General features: G+C 34.3%; 2 protein-coding genes across 4 annotated transcripts; one reads left to right on the top strand and one right to left on the bottom strand.

The window, feature by feature from the left end:
- The first annotated feature begins 1,171 nt into the window (after positions 1-1,171).
- Positions 1,172-13,262, top strand: LOC104904286 (kinesin-like protein KIN-7D, mitochondrial). Of its 2 annotated transcripts, none has more exons than XM_057391717.1 (25): positions 1,172-2,057; positions 2,165-2,262; positions 2,381-2,470; positions 2,697-2,749; positions 3,842-3,907; positions 4,107-4,160; positions 4,385-4,444; positions 4,518-4,596; positions 4,684-4,751; positions 6,010-6,066; positions 6,155-6,259; positions 6,382-6,486; positions 6,830-6,937; positions 7,029-7,160; positions 7,251-7,424; positions 7,816-7,971; positions 8,486-8,626; positions 8,994-9,113; positions 9,272-9,322; positions 9,867-9,914; positions 10,015-10,158; positions 10,942-11,679; positions 12,344-12,470; positions 12,564-12,677; positions 12,898-13,262. In XM_057391717.1, the coding sequence occupies exons 1-24, from the start codon at positions 1,732-1,734 to the stop codon at positions 12,647-12,649; spliced, it is 3,186 nt and encodes a 1,061-aa protein (XP_057247700.1). In that variant the 5' UTR covers positions 1,172-1,731; the 3' UTR covers positions 12,650-12,677; positions 12,898-13,262. The 2 variants fall into 2 exon arrangements, with proteins under 2 accessions (XP_057247700.1, XP_057247699.1); XM_057391716.1 differs by having other exon boundaries at positions 1,173-2,057; positions 7,816-7,992.
- A 1,886-nt stretch (positions 13,263-15,148) lies between these two features.
- LOC104904288 (B-box zinc finger protein 20) lies at positions 15,149-19,994 on the bottom strand. Of its 2 annotated transcripts, none has more exons than XM_010692495.4 (3): positions 18,254-19,994; positions 16,550-16,987; positions 15,149-15,484 (listed from the first exon to the last, which is right to left on the bottom strand). In XM_010692495.4, exons 1-3 carry the CDS (start codon positions 18,437-18,439, stop codon positions 15,323-15,325), a joined length of 786 nt encoding a protein of 261 aa, XP_010690797.1. In that variant the 5' UTR covers positions 18,440-19,994; the 3' UTR covers positions 15,149-15,322. The 2 variants fall into 2 exon arrangements, with proteins under 2 accessions (XP_010690797.1, XP_048491962.1); XM_048636005.2 differs by having other exon boundaries at positions 15,343-15,484; positions 16,555-16,987; positions 18,254-19,993.
- Between the last annotated feature and the right edge of the window lie 896 nt (positions 19,995-20,890).

The raw sequence follows: 20,890 nt of genomic DNA on the forward strand, positions 1-20,890 counted from the left end.
GGTCAATTGAAATTTGAATATTTAGGTTAAATTTTATCTCGGTTTGATATAGCGGGTTTGACATTGAAAATATTGCCTCAAAATTTATACTTTTTTTAAACAAAGTTAACCCCATCCTTACCCCCATCTACGCCATCTTTCTCTCTTCACTCATTTTTTTTTTATGGAAAAACATCCAATCTAAACGAAAGATGGTGTATATCCTATTTTGATTTTTTTTTCACCTAAGGGCCTGTTCTCTTCGGCATAAAACAGCTGAACTGAACTTAACTGAATTGAACTGAAATGAATAGTGATATGTGAGGGTAAAAGTATTGTCAAGAGCTGAACTGAGCTAAACTGGTCTGAACTGAACTGATCCGAACTGAACTGAATTGAATAGTGATATGTGAGAGTAAAAGTATTGCCAAGAGCTGAACTGAACTGGTCTGACCCGAACTGAACTGAATTTAACTGAATTGAATTACTGAACTGAACTGAAAATAAGCTTGGGTTAAGAGGCCTAATAACCATCTCAAGTGCCTCTATTTGATATCTTGATACCAATTACCACCTAAGCGCTTGTGGAAGATATAGGCTGAGAAATCGTCGTTCACGTTGAAATTCATCGCAAATCCATAGTTTTACAAATTATGACTGTACTTTTCACAATGATTTTGGGCAGGAGTTACTATTTCATACTAATTAAGCTATGTCTATATCAATTAAAATCTCCAGGTAATATACCAATCAGAAAAAGGGTACTTAGAAGGCTAAATACAAATAAATTATGTTGGTGTGGTTATAATAGTTGACAAAAAAGAGATGAAACTGATCAGTTAGCTGAAGCTAAGAAGATAATAGTTGAAAATAAATAAAAAAAAAGTTGATTTTTTTTATAGAAAATAGAAATATACGCAAATCAAATTATAACAGAAACATAAATATCGACTAATCAACTTCAAAAGTCAAGAAAATCTCAATTTATTTGCTACTCCAATGTAAAGTACTACTCCAATGTCACATGTTTTGAGAGAAAAATAGGGGTATTTTGAAAAGTTTGTATATAAATTAAGGATAATTTAATCCAAATAAATTGACAAAAAAGAAAATAGGCACAACATTTTGGGACACCAAAAAAGGAATATAAGCACTATATTATGAGACGGAGGGAGTACTTAATTAAGTTTTGTTTAGCTAGTCCACTCAATTATTGTAAATTCATTCATTTTTCAAACTCAACTCATCTACATACTCTCCCTCCACTCCCGCCACATCACCACCCCCCTCCACGTCACCCCCATTTTGAAAATTTGAATCTTTAATCCCATTTTTCCCTTAAAAATTCAACAAAAAAACAAAACACAAAAAAAATACTATTTGACAATTACTCCGTCGTCCTCACTACCTCTCTCACCAGTCACCAGTTATTGGTCCTCTCTCTTTCTCTCTCCTCCCTTCATCTTCTCTCTCTTCTGCAACATTTCTTCAAACTTCACACTTCCAAATTCTCTCTATTCAAAAAATTTAAACAATAATGCAGTTTCTTCTTTTGTCATAGACATCCATGTGAAAATCTCTGACAAATTCTTCTTTCTTTCACTTTCTCTCTCCTCCATTTTTTTTTCTTCTTCCTTCAATTTCAAGTTTTCGTTTACATTTTCGATTTCTTCTCCAAAATTATACTACTTTTGTATTGATTGTTGATTTGGTGGAAGTTTTTTCCGAAAAACGACGTCGTATCTGTAGTAGATGTCGTCAAGAGCACGAAGTAGTTCACCGTTTAGTTACAGGAGAACTTCAAGTCCGTATTCATCTTCTTCTTCAACGTCGTCGTTTATGAACACTAGTGGCCGGTTTATTCCCCGGTCTAACAGCTCATCTTCTTCGTCTTTTCACGGTTCAACCGGTAATAATAATAATAATTTCGGTTCAAGATCTATGACGCCGAACCGGAGTTATGGAGGTCAATCACCAGTCGCTTTTTCACCGTCTGATGAGTTGCTTCCTGAACCGTTCGATCCTCCTAGATCCACAGCTGATAGTATTTCTGTCACTGTTAGATTTCGTCCTATGAGGTGAATTTTTCGCATTGATTGATTTGATTTGATTATAAGATCTAAATTGATTTTAGTGAATTAGATCTTTGTTTAATTTGATTAATTTTTGGTGATTTATTTGGTAGTGAGAGAGAGTACAATAGAGGAGATGATGTTTCGTGGTATCCAGATGGTGATAAGACTGTTCGAAGCGAGTTTACTCCGGCAGCTGCTTATGCATTTGGTAATTTTTATCTATTTGTGATTTTAGGTTAAGAGTTTAGATTATTTACTATATTTGATGAATTGTGATGTTAATTGTTGTAATGAGTGGTTTTTGTGATTGAATTTGGTAATGACAGATAAGGTTTTCGGACCAAATGCGACGACGGAGGAAGTTTATGATGTGGCAGCTCGGCCGGTTGTTAAGACTGCAATGGACGGTATTAATGGTATGATCAATCTGAATTTTCGTGATTTGTTGATTGGATGTTTGATTAGAATGTAATGCTTAAGTGGCTAGTGGTATTCTTGAATCGAATTATTTGCAATTATAAGTTTAGGTTTTGAGATAAAAAAAAATGGAGGTTAGTTGTGATCTTGTATTGATTGAACGAAGAAATTGTGTTTTAGGTGATTTGTGATATGAGTAATGACATTGTAATGTTGATGATGCAGGAACAGTGTTTGCTTATGGTGTTACCAGTAGTGGAAAGACACACACTATGCATGTAAGTGGTTTCCTTTGATTGCTATTGGTGTTTTTAATATTTTGCGTTCTTATTGGCTGCTGTGGATTTCCTGTGATCTAAAGACCACAATGATCTTAACTGTCAAAACCAACAGTGTCTCTTCATATTATAGTTATCTGTCAAAAAAAAAAAAACCTGCCAACTTTGGTCCTCTTCTTTTGGACTTAATTTCAGTTGACTTCAGTTCAATTAATTTCAGTCCAATTCAGTTTCTCTTTGCAATTTAGTTTCTCTTTGCAATTCATTATCTCTCACTGAAGTTAATTTCAGTTTAGATCAGGTTCTCTCGGTCCAAAATAGCGCGGCCTTAGACTTTCATGACTTGCCATGCTGACGAGTAAGGACTTATAAGTCCTTTGTTCTAACACAAATGAAACGTAGGGGGAAGGCATGTGGATTAAGGAGAGGAGAGAGATAGAGGGAGATAAAAAGAGGCACCTATGCAATGAAGAGAGAGATAGAGAGAAGCAAATGCAAGATAAAGTAACGTTTCATTTGTTTTGAAACGGCCTAAAGTGATAAGGGTTTCATATATTTTATAGTGGAGGAAGTATAAGATTTGGCTTACCTCTAGTGACTCTTTTATAATGGCCAATATCTTGGCCTTGGCTTGAAAGGACGAGGGTTGTCATATTACTGGATGATGCCGTCGGAATCTGCACTGATATCAATAGTTTTAAGTTGATGAGTACTTATTGTGATAAACAAGATACATACGGTGATTCCCTTTTTTGATTAGGTAGCTTGAGTTATTGTGCTAAGGAGGTCATGCTTTGCTAGTTTTTTAGGAATAGGTAACCGAGTAGAATGCAGGGTTTTGCTATAGTCTTTGTTACAAAGTGAGACAGAAGGTCATTAGAGTCTAGAGATGCATGTTATGAATGTATCCCTGTCCTATTGCTGTTGAGACTGCAACCACAATTCCCTCTTTATGTTCGCTATTTCCAATCCTTTAATCATGAGATGATTGGAAGTTCCATTGCACAACATCATTGACTAATGTCTCATGTTGCTTGTTCGTAACTTGGAAATCAGTGGATTACAACTAAAGTGTCTTATGTTACTTGACAGGGGGATCAAAGTTGTCCTGGTATCATTCCACTGGCAATCAAAGATGTTTTCAGCATTATACAAGAAGTAAGCACATTCACAACTTGGTATAGAATTTACTGGCTATAGAAATTGGACTGTCAAGCTTACCATATGGAGTTGTTCTTTCATTGCTTGCTTGCAATATTTTTAAAGACGCCTCTTTCGAAAGCTGTGAGATATGTTTGCATGAAATATAGTCGTTTCTTTAAAGAATTTTGGCTGATTAACTATTTGCTTGATTCAGACTCCTGGGCGAGAGTTCCTGCTTCGTGTGTCCTATCTCGAGATCTATAATGAGGTAATGATTATACTTGTGGACCGATACATTGATATAAATCTAGTCATTGAAGTTTTTCTATTTGACCAACAGCAGACATCTAGTAATCACTATGTAGGATTTTTGTTGTTCATGTCTGTCGATGTGTTTTCTTCTGTAATTATTTCACTTTTCTGGTTTGACATCTCTGTGGGGGTGTTTTGCTCACAAATAGAACTAAGTTGAATATGATCCTCTGGTTACAGGTTATAAATGATTTGCTTGATCCAACTGGTCAAAATCTGCGTGTTCGAGAAGATGCCCAGGTTTGTGTTGGCTACGTAATCTTTTTATATTCATTCATTACAGAACATTGTTTTGATCCTGCGCAATGTTCAGGGAACTTATGTTGAAGGCATAAAGGAAGAGGTTGTTTTGTCTCCTGGTCATGCACTATCTTTTATCGCTGCTGGTGAAGGTAAAGCTTAGGGCTTGGCTTATCGGCTTCTTATGGATACTGTGAACTTCGAAATTTCCTGTTATTGAATCAGTTTTATGTTCGCAGAGCATCGCCATGTTGGTTCTAACAACTTTAACCTATTCAGTAGTAGAAGCCACACCATATTTTCACTGGTAAGTTTTTGTTTTCTATCTGTCTTCCTTCTCTCTTATCATGTTCTGTTTTCATTTCTCTTTCATGGTTAGTCCTGTGTCTTTGCTTCTGGTCCATCATTTTACTATACTTTAACTGGAATTATTAGCTTCATCAATTTGAGACTTTGCTGCTGGTCCATCATTTTACTACATTATTGCCGGGATTATTAGCTGCATCTTTTTGAGACAAACCTTGGGATTGTAAAGGGGCTTGTAATTTTTTATAGGAAGTAAGAACAAGACATTACAATCCAGTATTTCTTCTTTTTTGGGGTATGATTGCGTTCTGGGTGCGCAGAAACTAACTGCATTCGAGTTTCGAATGATCCATCCCCTCCAAAGTTCGAAAGTTCACATCACTCCTTTAGTGTACTACTCATGGCGATAAATATACTACCTAAGCTCTTATTTTTTCTTCAAGTTTGACTTTCACATTTTCCGACGCATAATTGTGACCTTTAATATCTAATTATCTATGTTACCAATAAACCTGTGAAAATTTGATATTTTTAAAATAGTGTTGAGATGTATCAAACGATACTCCACTTACTGACACAATTATGTTTTTCTTTACATATAAAGCAAAGGTGATGGTAAATATGGAGTATGTGAATGTGTAGACTGAAAGAGAATGGAGGGAGTATCATTTTGGTCCCTGATTTTCATTCTGTGACATTACAGTGAATAGAAAACCGAAAGTTCAGGATACATATTGTTTTCTTAGCTTTGTCATCCAATCGCCTTCATCCCTTCCATGCATGTGAAATTATGAAGCCATTTTGAGCAATGTATAAAAAAGCTCAAGGTGCATTGAGACAATAGGGGATCCCACTGTGCCTATGTGCACCTCATTTCAATGAGGCACAACTAAGGAAAATTAAAAGAACCTGATGTAAGAAAAATTGTGTGCCTTGAGTGAGCCTGAGTGTGCTGTTTTGCACCTGGTGCGCATTTGTGTGCCTCTTTGAGATTGCCTCCCCCACTAAGGCACACTTTTTTATACACTGGTTTTGAAAGTTGCGACATTTTAGAAGCTAAAATGTTACATAGAATTTGAGATTACCCACTATTGACTAGAATATGAGCCCCATAAGATCTCAGTTTCTGTACTTGTTCTGAAATTTAACTTGATTTCCTTTATGTCGTCCTGTACTGATTCTTACAGATGTTGTCCAATCCTGCATTTGCATATCTGTTAGTTTTGTCATATATATTGACCAATGATTTTACCATGTAGATGATAGAGAGTGGTTCCCATGGTGATGAGTATGATGGGGTGGTATTCTCACAACTGGTAAATGTCTGATCTTATAATTTGGTTCATGAATTGTGCAATTTTTGACTTTTCATAGTGTGATAATGTATTTGTTTATTTTTCTCAGAATTTGATTGACCTTGCTGGATCTGAGAGCTCCAAAACTGAAACAACAGGTTTAAGAAGAAAGGAAGGATCATATATCAATAAAAGTCTTTTGACTCTTGGAACTGTAAGTGATCCTTTTTTTTAGAATTATTATGTTGGCATGGTGGGAAATGCTGACTTGTTCTAACAGGGTAGATGTATGCACTACTCTCTTTAATGCTATTGAATCTGGTTTTTGATATGAAGGTCATCGGGAAACTCAGTGAGGGGAAGGCATCTCATATTCCATACAGAGATTCAAAACTTACTCGTCTTCTGCAGTCTTCTCTCAGCGGCCGTGGACACGTTTCAGTAAGTTCTGGAAACGAAACTTAATCTAAATGCACAAGATCCTTGTTAGAATTGTAATTTTAATTTTGAACTTATATATCGGAGAGGGGGAACAGAAACAAACATGCAAGATTACTTCCTATCCAGAAACATTTTGCTCTTGGAATTCAAAAATTTATAACCATTGTTTGATTGTATTTTGATTCTGATGACTGTTCTGTTTCTGTAAAACTGTGATGTAAGAAAAACTCTTGCTTGCTTTTAACTTTAGTTTTGGTGGAGCACTGATTCAATTTTTTTAATCAATTTTAATATTTTCAACTTTTGCACTTTCTTATTCTGTGCTCATTTGGTATTTGTGCAGCTTATATGCACAGTTACCCCCGCTTCTAGTAGTATGGAGGAGACTCATAATACTCTGAAATTTGCTAGCAGGGCAAAGCGTGTGGAGATTTTTGCTTCGCGTAATAAGGTGTGTTTCTTTGTGCTGTTCCGTATTTAACTTTCAGAATCTAAATATTCAGAAGGTTACTAATGATGTTATCAACCTTGATGATGTTCAGATCATTGACGAGAAGTCCTTAATTAAAAAGTATCAGCGCGAAATTTCAACTCTTAAGGAAGAACTTGATCAACTAAGGAGAGGAATGCTTGTTGGAGTTAGTCATGAGGAGATTTTGACCTTAAAACAGAAGGTGCTGTCTTATTGTGCACACACTGATTTATGTATTTCTTGAACTAATTTGAGGATGTATGGTTGTACTTATATCTAGTGTTGTCTGTAGTTGGAAGAAGGTCAAGTTAAAATGCAATCAAGATTGGAGGAAGAAGAAGAAGCAAAGGCTGCTCTTATGAGTAGAATACAGAGGCTGACTAAATTAATACTTGTTTCTTCAAAAAACAATATCCCTTCCATTTTGGGTGATGTTGCTGGATTCCAGAGAAGTCAGTCTGATGTTGTAAGTTTGAAATACCACCCAGAGATCTTTTAATTGGGACAAGCTTGTCTGTAGTTTTTAAAGGTTGCTTTACTGCATTGTTTCTTTCTCCTGTCACATCCTTATATTTGTTAATCTCCTGGCCATCTTATCTCCTTGCCTCCTGGCTATATTGTATGTCTCCTACCTATCATTTCCAGTAGTTGGAGTGAGGGGATATAAGGAAAGATGTAAAACATTATAAAACAACAATGCCAAAGCTGTATGTAATCCCAGTAGGAAGATGAAAAGTATTAAGGAAATTAAGGAGGCCTAGAGATGGCCTGTGGATCATTTATAGTAAGGATACGTGGTGGTGACAAACACTGTTCTATGCTTATATACGTGTTTTTCTTTTATTTCCTGCTCTCAGAAATCAGAGCTCGGGGAGAGTGAGAATAATAAGGATTCCCCGTCTGCACTTCCAGACCCTCCTGGTGATTACCAACAAAGATCTGCTAGCCATTGGAATGATGAACTCTCTGCTGTTGGCAGCATACTCACTGAATCTAATCAAGCTGGTGAACTTGTCAGTGGTTCAAACTTGACTGTATGAATCTTTGTTTCAATTTTCTTTTTTCTTCTACATAAATGTCAAATAATGCTGGTTTTTCTGCTCAGATCTTTGACTGATTTATGATGTTGACAATGTTATTGATGGTGAAACAGTAATGTGTATTGCAATATAAGATTGAAACTAGGAGACAAATTAATTTTATGTTCAAATCAACATCAGCCTGTTTTGAACTGATTTGCATTTACATTATGAGATAGTGCATTTAGTTTCATCAGTAAAACATAACATATTTCTCTAATCTGAACATTGCTTTTTTTCCAGACTATTTTGGATACTAAATGTTTCAACGCAGTAACATTCCTCTTTTGTTTCCTTGTCATCATGCTGCAATCAATTGCGAAAGCTTGCAAGATTGTGTTATTATATGCATTTTGTTACTTGCGAGACTGATCTGATAATATGGTATCTCTGTCTATTATCACATTTGTTTGCTGTTCCAAAAATTTATTCCTTTGTTGGACGTCAGGATGATATAACTGCATCTGATGAGATGGACCTTCTTGTGGAACAAGTGAAGATGCTTGCTGGTGAAATTGCTTTCAGTACAAGCACACTTAAACGCTTGGTTGAGCAATCTTCAAATGATCCAGATGCCTCACGAAGTCAAGTATGGATTTCATCTTGCCCTTGCTAGCCTTCGATATATGTTCTACTGTTATTGATTTGTAGAAGTATAAAATATATGCTCCTTAAATCACCATTATGACTAGACTTTGCTTGAATACATAAGTTTGCTTTCCTGCCATTCCATAAATTGCTATTGTTTTTTGTTGGAGTTCATTTGGAGTATCAAGTTTTACTGCATCTACCTTTGTGCTCCCATATGATGATATGAAGTCAAGGCTTCTGGGTGCTAAGTGAGCATCTCTGTAAATGTTATGATCAGCTAATCATATAAATATCAATATCTAATGCATCTACACCAATTTTTTGTTATTATCTGTTTCTGCTTCATAATATATTCTGCACTGCAGGTCCATAATTTGGAATGTGAAATCCAAGAAAAGAGGAAGCAGATGAGGCTTTTAGAACAGCGCATAATCCAGAGTGGTGAGGCTTCAGTAGCTAGTGCGTCATTGCTTGATATGCAGCAGGTTATCATACTGTTTTTCACTTGTATCCTTGTTGTTTCCAGCTTACATCTCCCCCCCCCCCCCTTCTGTGCGTGTTTGTAGCATCAAAGTTTTGCCTTGATTCCAGTGGCATGTGTGTAAATGTGAAACTTAACATCTCTCCCCTTCCTGTTTGACAGACTGTTGTAAGATTGAAGACTGAGTGCAGCCAAAAGGGATTTGAATTAGAGGTATGTGCTCACTTTGCTTTTGCATCTTCATGATAGCGAATTAGTTTTATTCACTAATACAGTCCTCCTGTGGGATGTTATTGACTGATATGCTAATATACCCATATGTGCAATTTTCTGTTTGACAAAAGCATTAATATGATACTGCAAGATATTATAGTCCTTGCATTAGTTACTAAATTAAAATTAGCATTCTGCTGCATTTCAGTTGGCAACTTGGCATATAAATGTTAAATTTTAAACAATGTGATTTGCGTTTCACATTCTCTGCTTGCACTTGGTTAGTCTCTTTTCATTGTCGAGCTCGTCAAAGATAAAGGCACCAGTGTTGTAAAGACTACTTTCACCTTTTGCGCCTTGATTGTGACAGGGTGGAACTAAGTTAGACTAGTTAATGCAACTTTAACAATTGATTTTATTTTTTTTTGATAAATAATTGTGAAGAGCCTTCTTTGATGGGGTGAACTGTGAACTACTGAATGAATGATTCTGAAGGACCTTTTGGTTATCAATTGGATTCCTCATAAGTTTTCCCCTCTTGCAGATAAAAGCAGCAGACAACCGGATTCTTCAGGAACAACTTCAAAATAAGGTATCTATGGTTTTGCCTATATAACCTCATGCTGCAACGAGAGACCTTATCGAACTATACACTTATATAATCTCAACTCTGTCTTCCCTGTTTCTGGCAGTGTTCAGATAATATAGAACTACAAGAGCGGATAAATGTTCTGGAGAAGCAGGTGGCTTCACTAGGTGGGGAGTTGTGCTCACCTTCTGAACAGCGTACAACTGATGAATATACTGAGGAATTGAAAAAGAAAGTTCAATCACAGGTGAGTTGATATTCTTTAGCACATGGACTGAAGACTTGAGAGTAATACTGTATTCAAGGTGATCAATGATAATATCTCAAATTGATTGGCATGATTCTTCTTTTTATTGGAGTGCAAGCTTATTATTTTATTTCCTATCTTTATACAAATTGGTGGAATGTTGAAGTTTCTAGATGTGCTCTTGAAATATTTACATTAGTCCGTTCAAAGTACTCTAGAGTATTTGCTCTTTCTTTAGCTGACCTCTTTCTTTGCCATCTATTTCTTTATGGTCATTCTTTCGTGTGCTGCATCTGGAATTTGGATACAATAATTTTATTCCAAGGTATCAGTTGCTGTATTATACTGCGATGAGATTTTTCATGGTCATTACCTTAAGTTCAGATTTGATGGATACTGTATCTGCGAGCTCTTGTCTTACACTATTGCTGCATGTATTGTCAGAAAGTCTTATCAGTCAATTGCTCTAAATGTCTTTGCTTTAGATTAAGTATTTCAAACTAAAGTTCTACCTCAGCCTGTACAAGTATAAATCTAAATGTTACCAATTATTTTCTTGGTGATTGCTCCCTCTCTCTTAAGGCTTGCTCGGGTTTTCTTTTTGTATGTCTTCCCCCTTAATCTTTATCCCAAAAAAGCTCGCTTGAATCACCATACTTTTGGAGATATAGACACTTTATGTTTACTTCAAGTTGCAAACTGATATAAGTTGAATATAAGCTTTGAAACTCGTAGTTTCAGCTGCTGATGAACTTTGCATTTTTTTTGTGTTTGATTATGCAGGAGATGGAAAATGAGAAACTGAAGCTGGAACATGTTCAGTTATTTGAAGAAAATAGTGGATTGTGTGTGCAGAATCAAAAACTATCAGAGGAAGCTTCGTATGCCAAGGAATTAGCTTCGGCTGCTGCTGTAGAGCTAAAGAATTTGGCAGCTGAAGTAACGAAACTTTCATTGCAGAACGCAAAGCTTGAAAAGGAATTGCTGGCTGCTCGTGAACTTAGTCACTCGAGAGGCACTCAAATTGCCAATGGTGGCAACCGTAAATATGGTGATGCCATGAAGACAGGAAGAAAAGGTCGATATTCTAGTCGTGCTAATGATGTTTCTGGAGGTTTTCATGATGACTTTGGTTCTTATAGCTTGGATATGGAAGACCTCAAGATGGAACTTCAAGCACGGAAGCAGAGGGAAGCAGCTCTTGAAGCTGCTTTGGTTGAAAAAGAATTTGTAGAAGAAGAATGTCGGAAAAAGGTGGATGAGGCGAAGAAACGGGAGGCAGCTCTTGAAAATGATTTAGCAAATATGTGGGTGCTTGTCGCAAAGTTGAAGAAAGAAGTAGGTGCTGTTTCTGAGTCAAAAGCTGAAGAGAGGCTTAGTAATGGAGATATTGATATTTCGAACGGACAGAAAGTCACCAACGTTGAGATAAATGGCTTCTCAAAAGAAACTCAATCAGTGGAAATCAACAAGACAGCACAAGATGCTCCAAGTGAAGAGCCTTTGGTTGCTCGTTTAAAGGTTAGTTTTATTTCTGCTGAGATTTTAACTACTTTTGTAGCATGGATGTGAGGGACTTGATTAAGTTTCAGTAAATTCAAACTGCAGAGAAATCTCTTGGATTGGTAAACATTTCAAGTTGGGTTGGTTTTGTGTGCATTTAATAACAAACATGTTAGAAAATGGTCGACCCAAAATTGAGCCATTAAATAAACACGTTGGAAAACTCAACCATAATAGACCTATAAATTAACAGGCTACCATTTAATTATTATCAGATTTGATTAATTATTGAAAAAGTACCTAAACATATCACAAAAAAAACATGCTTGTTGTAGGTCAATCAAAAACAAATGAACAATGTTTTGAGATCATCGTGCTTTTATAAAAAATCTTACATCAACAACATAATTTATATATGTATGAGTTAAACGAGTCAAAGTAGGTCATATTTTGGTTGGAGATGCGAACTTTTACATAGTATGTTCAATTAAACGGGTTAATTTATTTGGTCGAAAATTGCCATCCAATCTCATCATTCCCAGTTAACTTTGGGACATGCTGCGGGTTGGTTCAACTGTTATGAGTCGTCGAATATTTTGTGAGCTGTAATAATAGTGATTGCGGTCTTTCGTGCTGTTGTAGAATATGTCCATTTGTAACTGTTATATTATACTTATTTCAGGCAAGGATGCAAGAAATGAAGGAGAAAGAGAAGTATATGGGCAATGGTGAGGCAAACTCTCATCTTTGCAAAGTTTGTTACGAGACACATACAGCTGCAATTCTTCTTCCTTGCAGACATTTTTGTTGTAAGTAACCAACCGAACTTTTACTCGCCTTTTCTCAACATATTCATGATGCCCTCTGTTTAAAACTAATACCATTGGTGTAATTCTTTGCAGTATGTAAACCTTGCTCACTGGCTTGTTCAGAGTGTCCTATATGCCGCACAAATATAGCAGATAGAATTTTCGCATTCACTTCATGACACCGCAGGTTACACTTCAGAATATGAAGGTAGTAAAGATCGACTCGTAAATTATACTTCCTCCGTTCACATATCAGACACTTTCTTATACATTAACGAAAAAATATGGTCAATGTTTAAGAAATTAGACCTCTAAAATGCAAGTGTCTAAAATTTTTATGCATTTGTGAACGGAGGAAGTATTCTACAATGTTAATTTGTATCTGGTGAAGATTCATTAACAATTTTTGTGTGCCTTGTTTTTGCAGGGGGGTATTTAAATTTTTTTCTTCGTATTCGCTGATTTTCAGTGACATGGCTGGTGAAAATTCATTTATTAGTTAGCCTGTATGTAATTGCCCCAGGTATATTATTTTTCTTTTTTTTTTTACCCTCGCTTTTTCCCTTTTCCCTCAAAGGGTTGTAAAATAAGAACTGAAAACAAAAGGTGAAGAATGGAGTGAGAAGAAGAGGAGAGAAAAGGAGAGGGAAATTTACATCAAAAAGTTGCAGACTGCTGCATGTTGTTTGTTTTGAAGAGTGCAGCAGTTTTGTGATGTATACCATGTTTATTGTTATTGTATAGAAGAAACAGCGTAAGCTTCGAAAAAGGAAAATATGATCTCTTCAATCACATTTTTGCGCAAGAACTTCACTAAATCCCCCCTCGCCCCTCTTTGTTTTCTCTAGCTTAGTTGTATACAATACTTCCTCCGTTTTGTTTTAAATGCAACAAATGAATATTTTATATCTCATAAATAATACTCTTTGTTGCATTTAAAACGAAAAAGTATATTTCTTCTCTTTCATATACTATGTTATTTTGTTTTATTTTGAGTTTTGGCGCTATTTACATATCTCATATTGATAAATAATAGCTTATATAGTGCTTGTTGGAGTACTTCGAACTAGTTGGTTCCTTTTACATTTGTTGCAATTTTATATTTCAACATTTAAACATTACACTTATTTGAGTAAAATTTGAAAAAAAGAGTGCTTGAGAGTTGAGACTTGAGAGCACACAAAATTCTACTTGCTCCTCGGAGCATCCAAAAACATTCATCACACTTACTGCTTCTCTTTTACTATATATGGACCATTTTTCTCTGATGGATGTTTCACAATACATGCACCATTTCCTCTTTTGGATGTTTCACAATATATTCCTTACTTTAAAACATAATCACATAGGTTTAAAAAGCAATCACAGCATTCTCTTTCTCCACCTTTGGTGTGTGTGCCATATAGAAATGGTGCATCTATTGTGAAACAGAGGTAGTATATTTTAGTAGTGTGCAAAAATCAATTTCGATATGCATTTCCAAAATATCAAACTTTATGTTTTTTTTAATATGAATTAATTGGTTAAGTTGTGTGTTGGTAAATGTACAATCAAAGCGAAACGATTAATAAATAGAGGTAGTATCAAATACATGTATTTTAGGGTGTGAAATTTTGGTTTAGGAACTTTGTAACCTTAAGTTTCACATCTCATACGAAAACTTATTATATTTCAAAAATGACTGTATTATTCAAAACTGACTATATAAAAGGTGACTATGGTGCTTATATCAAACGAAAACTGACTATATCATATGAAAACTGATCATATCATATGATTTTCATTCCATAATAAGTTATTGTGAACTCGGTAGAGTCATGTGTTCGTCTTTTCCCAGCCCATCGGTTGATCCGCGCCCTATTGGCTACTTGTAAATTGCAATGCTCGACCTCCTAAGACATTTCTAAATCAATATCCTTTCTTGTCTGATTATCTGAACGCTAATTTTGTGCACTTAATGATTTTCATGATTCCTTGTGTTGCAACTTTAAACAAGAAATGGCTCTAATATGTGAAGATTATAATCTGGATAATGAATATCAAGTACATTAGAATGACAAAAATTGAAGACTTTCACTAGCAGTTTGAGCCGCTTTTGTGGACAACTCAGTACCCAATTTGTGATATTCTTGTACGGATGTACTACTATCTCAATCAGAAAAAAAAGAGCCTCTAAAATACTTGAAAGTGTAGTTTAATAGAGGGCCGATAAAACTCTAATAAATAGCAACATTATTCTTATTAGAGTATACGCTGTCATTAACTATTAGCGTTTTATCACCCCTCTTATTAATAAAAGAAAAAAAAAAACAATTAGCACAATTTCTCGAGTTCACTCATGGTACACCCGGGTGTACCATGAGCATGGTACATCCAGGGGTATTTTTGTAATAAATTAGAACTTAAGTGCTCATTTGACACCAAATCTGCTCATATGAGCATTTTGCTCATTTGCTCATTTACTCATTTTGTTCATTTTGTAATAAAAGTGTTTGTTCATTTTCTTAAATGAGTAGAAATGTTTGCTCATTTGCTCATTTACTCATCCGCTCATTTTGCTCATTTGGAGAAAATAGTCTTGGGTGTACCATGAGCATGGTACACCCAGGTGTACTATAAATATTTTCCAATTTCTCTTCATTAAGTTAAATTAATTTACTAAACCACTAATCCACTCGAAATCGAACAACTTATATATATATATATATATGAAAATAAAGCTTGATTAGCAAATTAATGAAGGAAATTAAGATAATGTACATTTGCAAGGTGCTTTTTTTTCGAGTACCAAAATTGCCGCTTTTTTTTTTGGACAGTTGGGCACCTTTTTTTTTTTTCCTCAGAGTAATTGATTACGATCTATCGAGGAAGTTAGCAGGAAGATGGGAGGGAACGAGCGGTCCCAGATGATGAAATACCGACATCATTGACTGATTTTCTGAACCAAATCCACCTATATTTTCCTCAACTTGTTGGTTTCTGTTAATTGGATTTGTATTTGTGTAGTCAGAAATCTGCAAAAATAAAAGAATCATGATATTAATAATTTTGTAAGATTTGAATAGAAAATATACAACCAACAAACAAAATAATGTCAAAGTGTTTAATTTTTGTAAGATAAGATTGGCTGCATGAGCCACTATATTGTGCAGTAATTTCATTATGATTTTGATAACACAATTATAATCATGTCCCTATTGCTAATATTATTCACAATTTCAAAATTTGGAATTCTCATTTCTTTTGGAACATCGAGAAAACGTGCATTAATGAAACAACGAAACCTATTGCTAATATAACCAAACAGAAAACAACGTAAAACCTATCAGTTTTAATTGTTTTCTTTTAATTTTAGATGGATAGGGATTTGTTAGTACAAATCCCAAGGTTATTTATAGGAAATATTTAACATGACGATCCTATAAAATAATTATTCTCGTGTCTAATATTTTCTTTGTGTTTTTTAAATATAATATTTACCTTTTTGATAGATAGATTAAAATAATCAAAATATTATTTACTACTAATTTGAAGACATGATTAATTTAGGGTATGTCAAATTTTTGGATTATGAAAGATTTCTATCTTTTTTAGCAAACTTTTTACGATTTAAAAAGTCTCATTAAATTTGTGTTGGGAAACTTTTAAAAGATGTCACTTTATTTTGTTAAAGGAGTAATCATAATGTAGATTAAGCATGATGAAAAAGATATTATTAGAACTTTTCATGAACAATGTATAAGAAAATGTTTATGGTCACGTTCTTTATTCCTAAAACTGCAACATCATCGAGTAAGAAAGTAATCGATTTATTTACCAAAGTGAGTAAGGTAAATAGGTAATTACTTCGTTTGTTTCTGAATAGATATATCATATCGACTTTTTTAACTAACTTTTCGCTGTTTTATGTGATGTCTTGTTACTTCTAATACCATACTCATAAATCATCTGCTAGTCCAAAAATATCATTCACTTTTAACATATAAAAAATAAGTTTGTACTGCTTTCGCGACTCATATAAATTAAAAAAAACATAGGGAAAGTAAGAAAGAAAAAGCACAAAGAAGGTAATTGCGAACCTTACAGAGATTATGAGAAGCAGAAGAAGAATCAAGCAAATCCTCTAATCTCCATCCAGGCAAGGTCTCCATTAGGTACTCTGAAATAGTATTATTCATCGAAATCGAACCATCTTCATTACAATGATCATAATTCATTGTCGTCGTTGTTGTCGTCGTCGTCGTTGTCGCAGTTGATGATGGGGTTGTAGAGTAGGAATATTGGTTAAATATGTCATGATCATAACTAGAGATACTAACTGATGATTTAGGCCCTGAAGAAGTAGAAGAACGTGGAGAAGAAGTAGGGTATGTAGCTGAAGAAGCTGAAATTTTAACCCCAGTTAATAGAAATCTATTATGGTTTTGAGTGTGTTCATTTGCTTTATGTATTGGAATGTCACATTCCCTGCATAAAATTGCTCTGTCTTCTCTGCAGAACAAAAATGCACGTCTTTCCTGTATAACAAATTTTGTATTAGATTGTTAGGTAAAATCTTAAAAACATTGATCATATGCTACCATATTATAAGTTCTAATTTTCCTAATTATGCTAGTGAACTTTGTAATTTGATTTTTTTCCCCTCTTTTTATATGTTTCTCGATGCTAATTCGAGGTTTTTTAATGGTTAATTATCGAGTTATCATAGTTAATTACTTACCTTCTTCGTTCTTTTTTTTTTTTCATGTTACACGTTTGCTTTTCATGCATGTCGATGCAAAACTTTGAGAATGTATATCACTAATTTTGTATTTGTAAAAATTTATAAAAAGTACATATCAAGACGAATTTAATAAAATCTCACGTGACTATGTTCTTATTCAAATATAAATCACAAACAATAGTCAAAGTGAAAGTTGTAAATAGTATAAAATATCAAAGTATAATATATAAAAAAAAGGAATAAGTATTAAAATTTAAAAAACCGAGCAATAAAGAAAAGATTTAAGTTGTCAAAATCAAATTTTACACATAATCATTGTTTCAACGTCGCTAATTATTATACTTTGGAACCAAACAAGGGTAAAGATAGGGACGGGACCACATACGTGGATTTTCATAATGTGTGCTTTATTTTGCTCAATATCTAACATTGTTAAATGTGTTATAGGTCTGTAAAAAAATAATCATTTTACGAGTTTTTACTTTTTCGGCCCGTTTGGTAGTTGGTTATAAATGGTGGTAATGGGAATGAATTTGTGTGTAAATTTGTGAAAAATTTCATTGTCCATTACCATGGTAATGCTAATATATCCTAAAGTGTCCACTTTCCTTCTTGAATTTTCATTCCCATCCAATACCACCTTGTAGGGTGGTAATGAGTGGTAATGAAAATTGTTTCCCCTTGGAGACAAAAACACAAGCTTAGGGGTGAGATTGCTTGTCTATGGAGAAAAAATGGCTCCCCATGGAGATTTTAAGAGTGCTTTCCTAATAAAATTACACTTAAAATTCATTCCCATTATCGCAATTTATTAACGACTACCAAACGGGCAGTTTTAGGAATAAGGTTGACGAAAAACAACTTATCGTTATCTTATTTCTATCAGAGTATATTATAGGTAAAAGGATAATATGCACTTTTGTAATCTGTATTGTAAACATTATATATATTAAATGTCAGGATTAGCCTAATAAGGTTAACATACTTGTACAATCTCTACCGAATCTAGTAAAAACAATTTCAAGAATTTGATCGAGAAAGAAAAAGAGGAGAAAATTACTTGGCAAATGTCACATAAAGGAGCTTCCTTGAACGAAGGATGAAGAAGAGAGAAACGAAGGTGTTTGCTAGCAAGCTTATTAGCATGGTGTACTTTATAATCACACCCTTCACAAAGTGCTGCTTCATCTGCTGCACAAAAAACTGAAGCCTCTTGTTTTTCACACACATCACACTGAATCTTCATTATTTTGTTTGTTCTTTCTATTTTTGGGTATATGAAAATTAAAAACCTTTGAAAGTGGGTAGTAGTATTGTAGTAATACTATGAAATATGAAGTATGAACTTTCAATTTTCTTCAGTTAAAAAGGAATTATTTGAAAGATACCCCAACAAAAAAACAGAAAAAGATTTGGGTAAGGAGGAGAATTTAAGTCCTATCTTTGTGATAAGGAGGTGTAAATTTAAAGAGTATGGGCAAAGGAAATTTCTAGTGAAAGAAAATGAGATAACATAACATGGGTTTCATACAATTTTTTTTTTTCTCTTTTGCTTTGTTTCCTCTTTCTTTTTATATGACTAAATTTGAGGAGTGAGAATATGAGAAAAATAGGGAAAAAGACAAGAAAAAAGAAAAAGTAATGCAAGTGGACCAATGGGTAGATTTTGCTATCTATGTAAAAGCCTAAAAAGGAAGTTATGATCTTTATCAGAGTTTTCTTTGGCATTGTGGGAGGTGGGGGTGATGTTGAAACTCTTTATATCTATGTATTTATTGATTTGGGTGTCTCCTTATTTATAAAGTTAAATCTAAAAAGAAATGAAAAAGATTTATGTCTACTTCAAAATAATAAAAAAATTAAAAAAATATTCAATTTTTTTTTTTATTTTAGGAATTTATGTAAATTGTAATTGAATGAAAACGATAAAAATTGGGTAGAGTCCATCATCTGATTTAAATAATTTGAAGTAGGAGGATATGCAATCAAATTGACAGCTCATTGGTTGCTAGCTTAGGGATTGGCTGTTGGAATTGAAGATGTGCAAGTGTGCAACTAGTTAACTAGAAGGAGAGTTCATTTCCATACTCCAAATTTATTTCTACATGTCTAGTTCCTCCTAAGTCCTAAGAAGAACAAACTTTGCTCCTATAAACCAAGGAGTCAAGAATTTTTGGGTGCAATGATATAACTTTTTATCTCACGCATGAGAAATTAATTGGGGGGAGGAGTTGGAGCTTATTGGACCTCTGTGTGAGTGACCCTATACAACGGTAAACCAAAGTTTTGATATTGTTGGGTCTAATATTGCCAGTTTCGATATAGCGTATTTGTACGCAATATAGTGTGTTTATTTGCTGTTCTTTTTTTGAAAGAAGTATAATGTTTATTTGTGATAGTGTTTTTATGTATTATGGTGTACTATTTGTTTATCATCCAGTGTATTTCTCTCATATAGTGTATATGTTTGTAATATACTGGGTTTCTGTGTATTATAATGGTGTGCGGCTCAATTCAAGTGCATGAGCCGAGTGCACGCTAATTTTAATATGAATCCACACAAGTCGAATTGTTTATCAATTATCAACATTACTACTTCTATTTCATTAATAACGCATTTTTTGTAAAGCTAGTCGCATGATTAACAAAAGTTACATCGTTGATAGAAGTAGCAACTAGTAATTAGAGGTGATCATTTTGGCCCTGCCCGGCCCAGCCTGCTTTTGGGCCGGGTTTTGGGCAGAATTTTTGGGCCCATGGGCCGGCCCGCCCGTATTTTATCTTGCATTTGGGCGGGTTTGGGCAAGCCAAAACGACTTTTTAGTCTATTTTTTGGCCCGCAAAAGCCCGCTAATTTAGGTTTGAAATAGCGGGCTTTGGACACAAAAATTCGGCCCGACCAATGGGCAAAATTTTTTGGCCGCGGCCCGGCCCATGATCACCTCTACTAGTAATTTTAAAGCAAGTAATCCCAACAAATATAGGTAATTCCTAATATATTAATAAATACTACTAACTTCTAAGACAAGCTAAGTAACTCCAACGCGAGACATAAGCAACCCTAATACTTTTATGTAGCCCATATTATATATAAGTAATCCCTATAGGCTCCGTTTGATTAAAGATTATTGCATTTGCCTTTATTTTAAATATATTTTACTTCCTTTTTAAAAAAAAAAATCATTGTCGAACAATTATGTGTTACTCTCAGGATAAAATTAGGAATTACTCATTTGGTTATTACCGAAAAAGTGAAAATTCTAAGCAAATAACTTTTGAACATTCCCATGAGTTTGTCTACAGATCTTATTTAAATTTAGGCTCCGTTGGTAGGCGTAAAATATTTTCATAGAAAACTGTTTTTCTCTATTTTTAATTTTTACATTGTTTGGTTTGAAAGGAGTGTGAAACCATTTTTCCTTGGAGTAAAATTACTCTGCCAATGATGGAAAATCATTTTCCTTTCCAAATAAAGGGAAAAATGTTTTCCTTCCTTATCTCTCTTGTACACTCCTCTCACTACCTTCTTTCTTTCGCTTTCATTTTCCTTTTATGTTATCATTTTTCTTAAATGGTACCAAATAACAAAAAACTAATTTTAGAACTGTGTTTTCACATTGTAAATTGTTCCATAAAAATCATTTTACACTGAAAATATATTACGCTTAATTAAGTGAAGCCTTAATGAAAATTTCTT

This window comes from Beta vulgaris, chromosome 9 (genome assembly GCF_026745355.1).
Source record: "Beta vulgaris subsp. vulgaris cultivar EL10 chromosome 9, EL10.2, whole genome shotgun sequence".
Classification (NCBI taxonomy): domain Eukaryota; kingdom Viridiplantae; phylum Streptophyta; class Magnoliopsida; order Caryophyllales; family Amaranthaceae; genus Beta; species Beta vulgaris.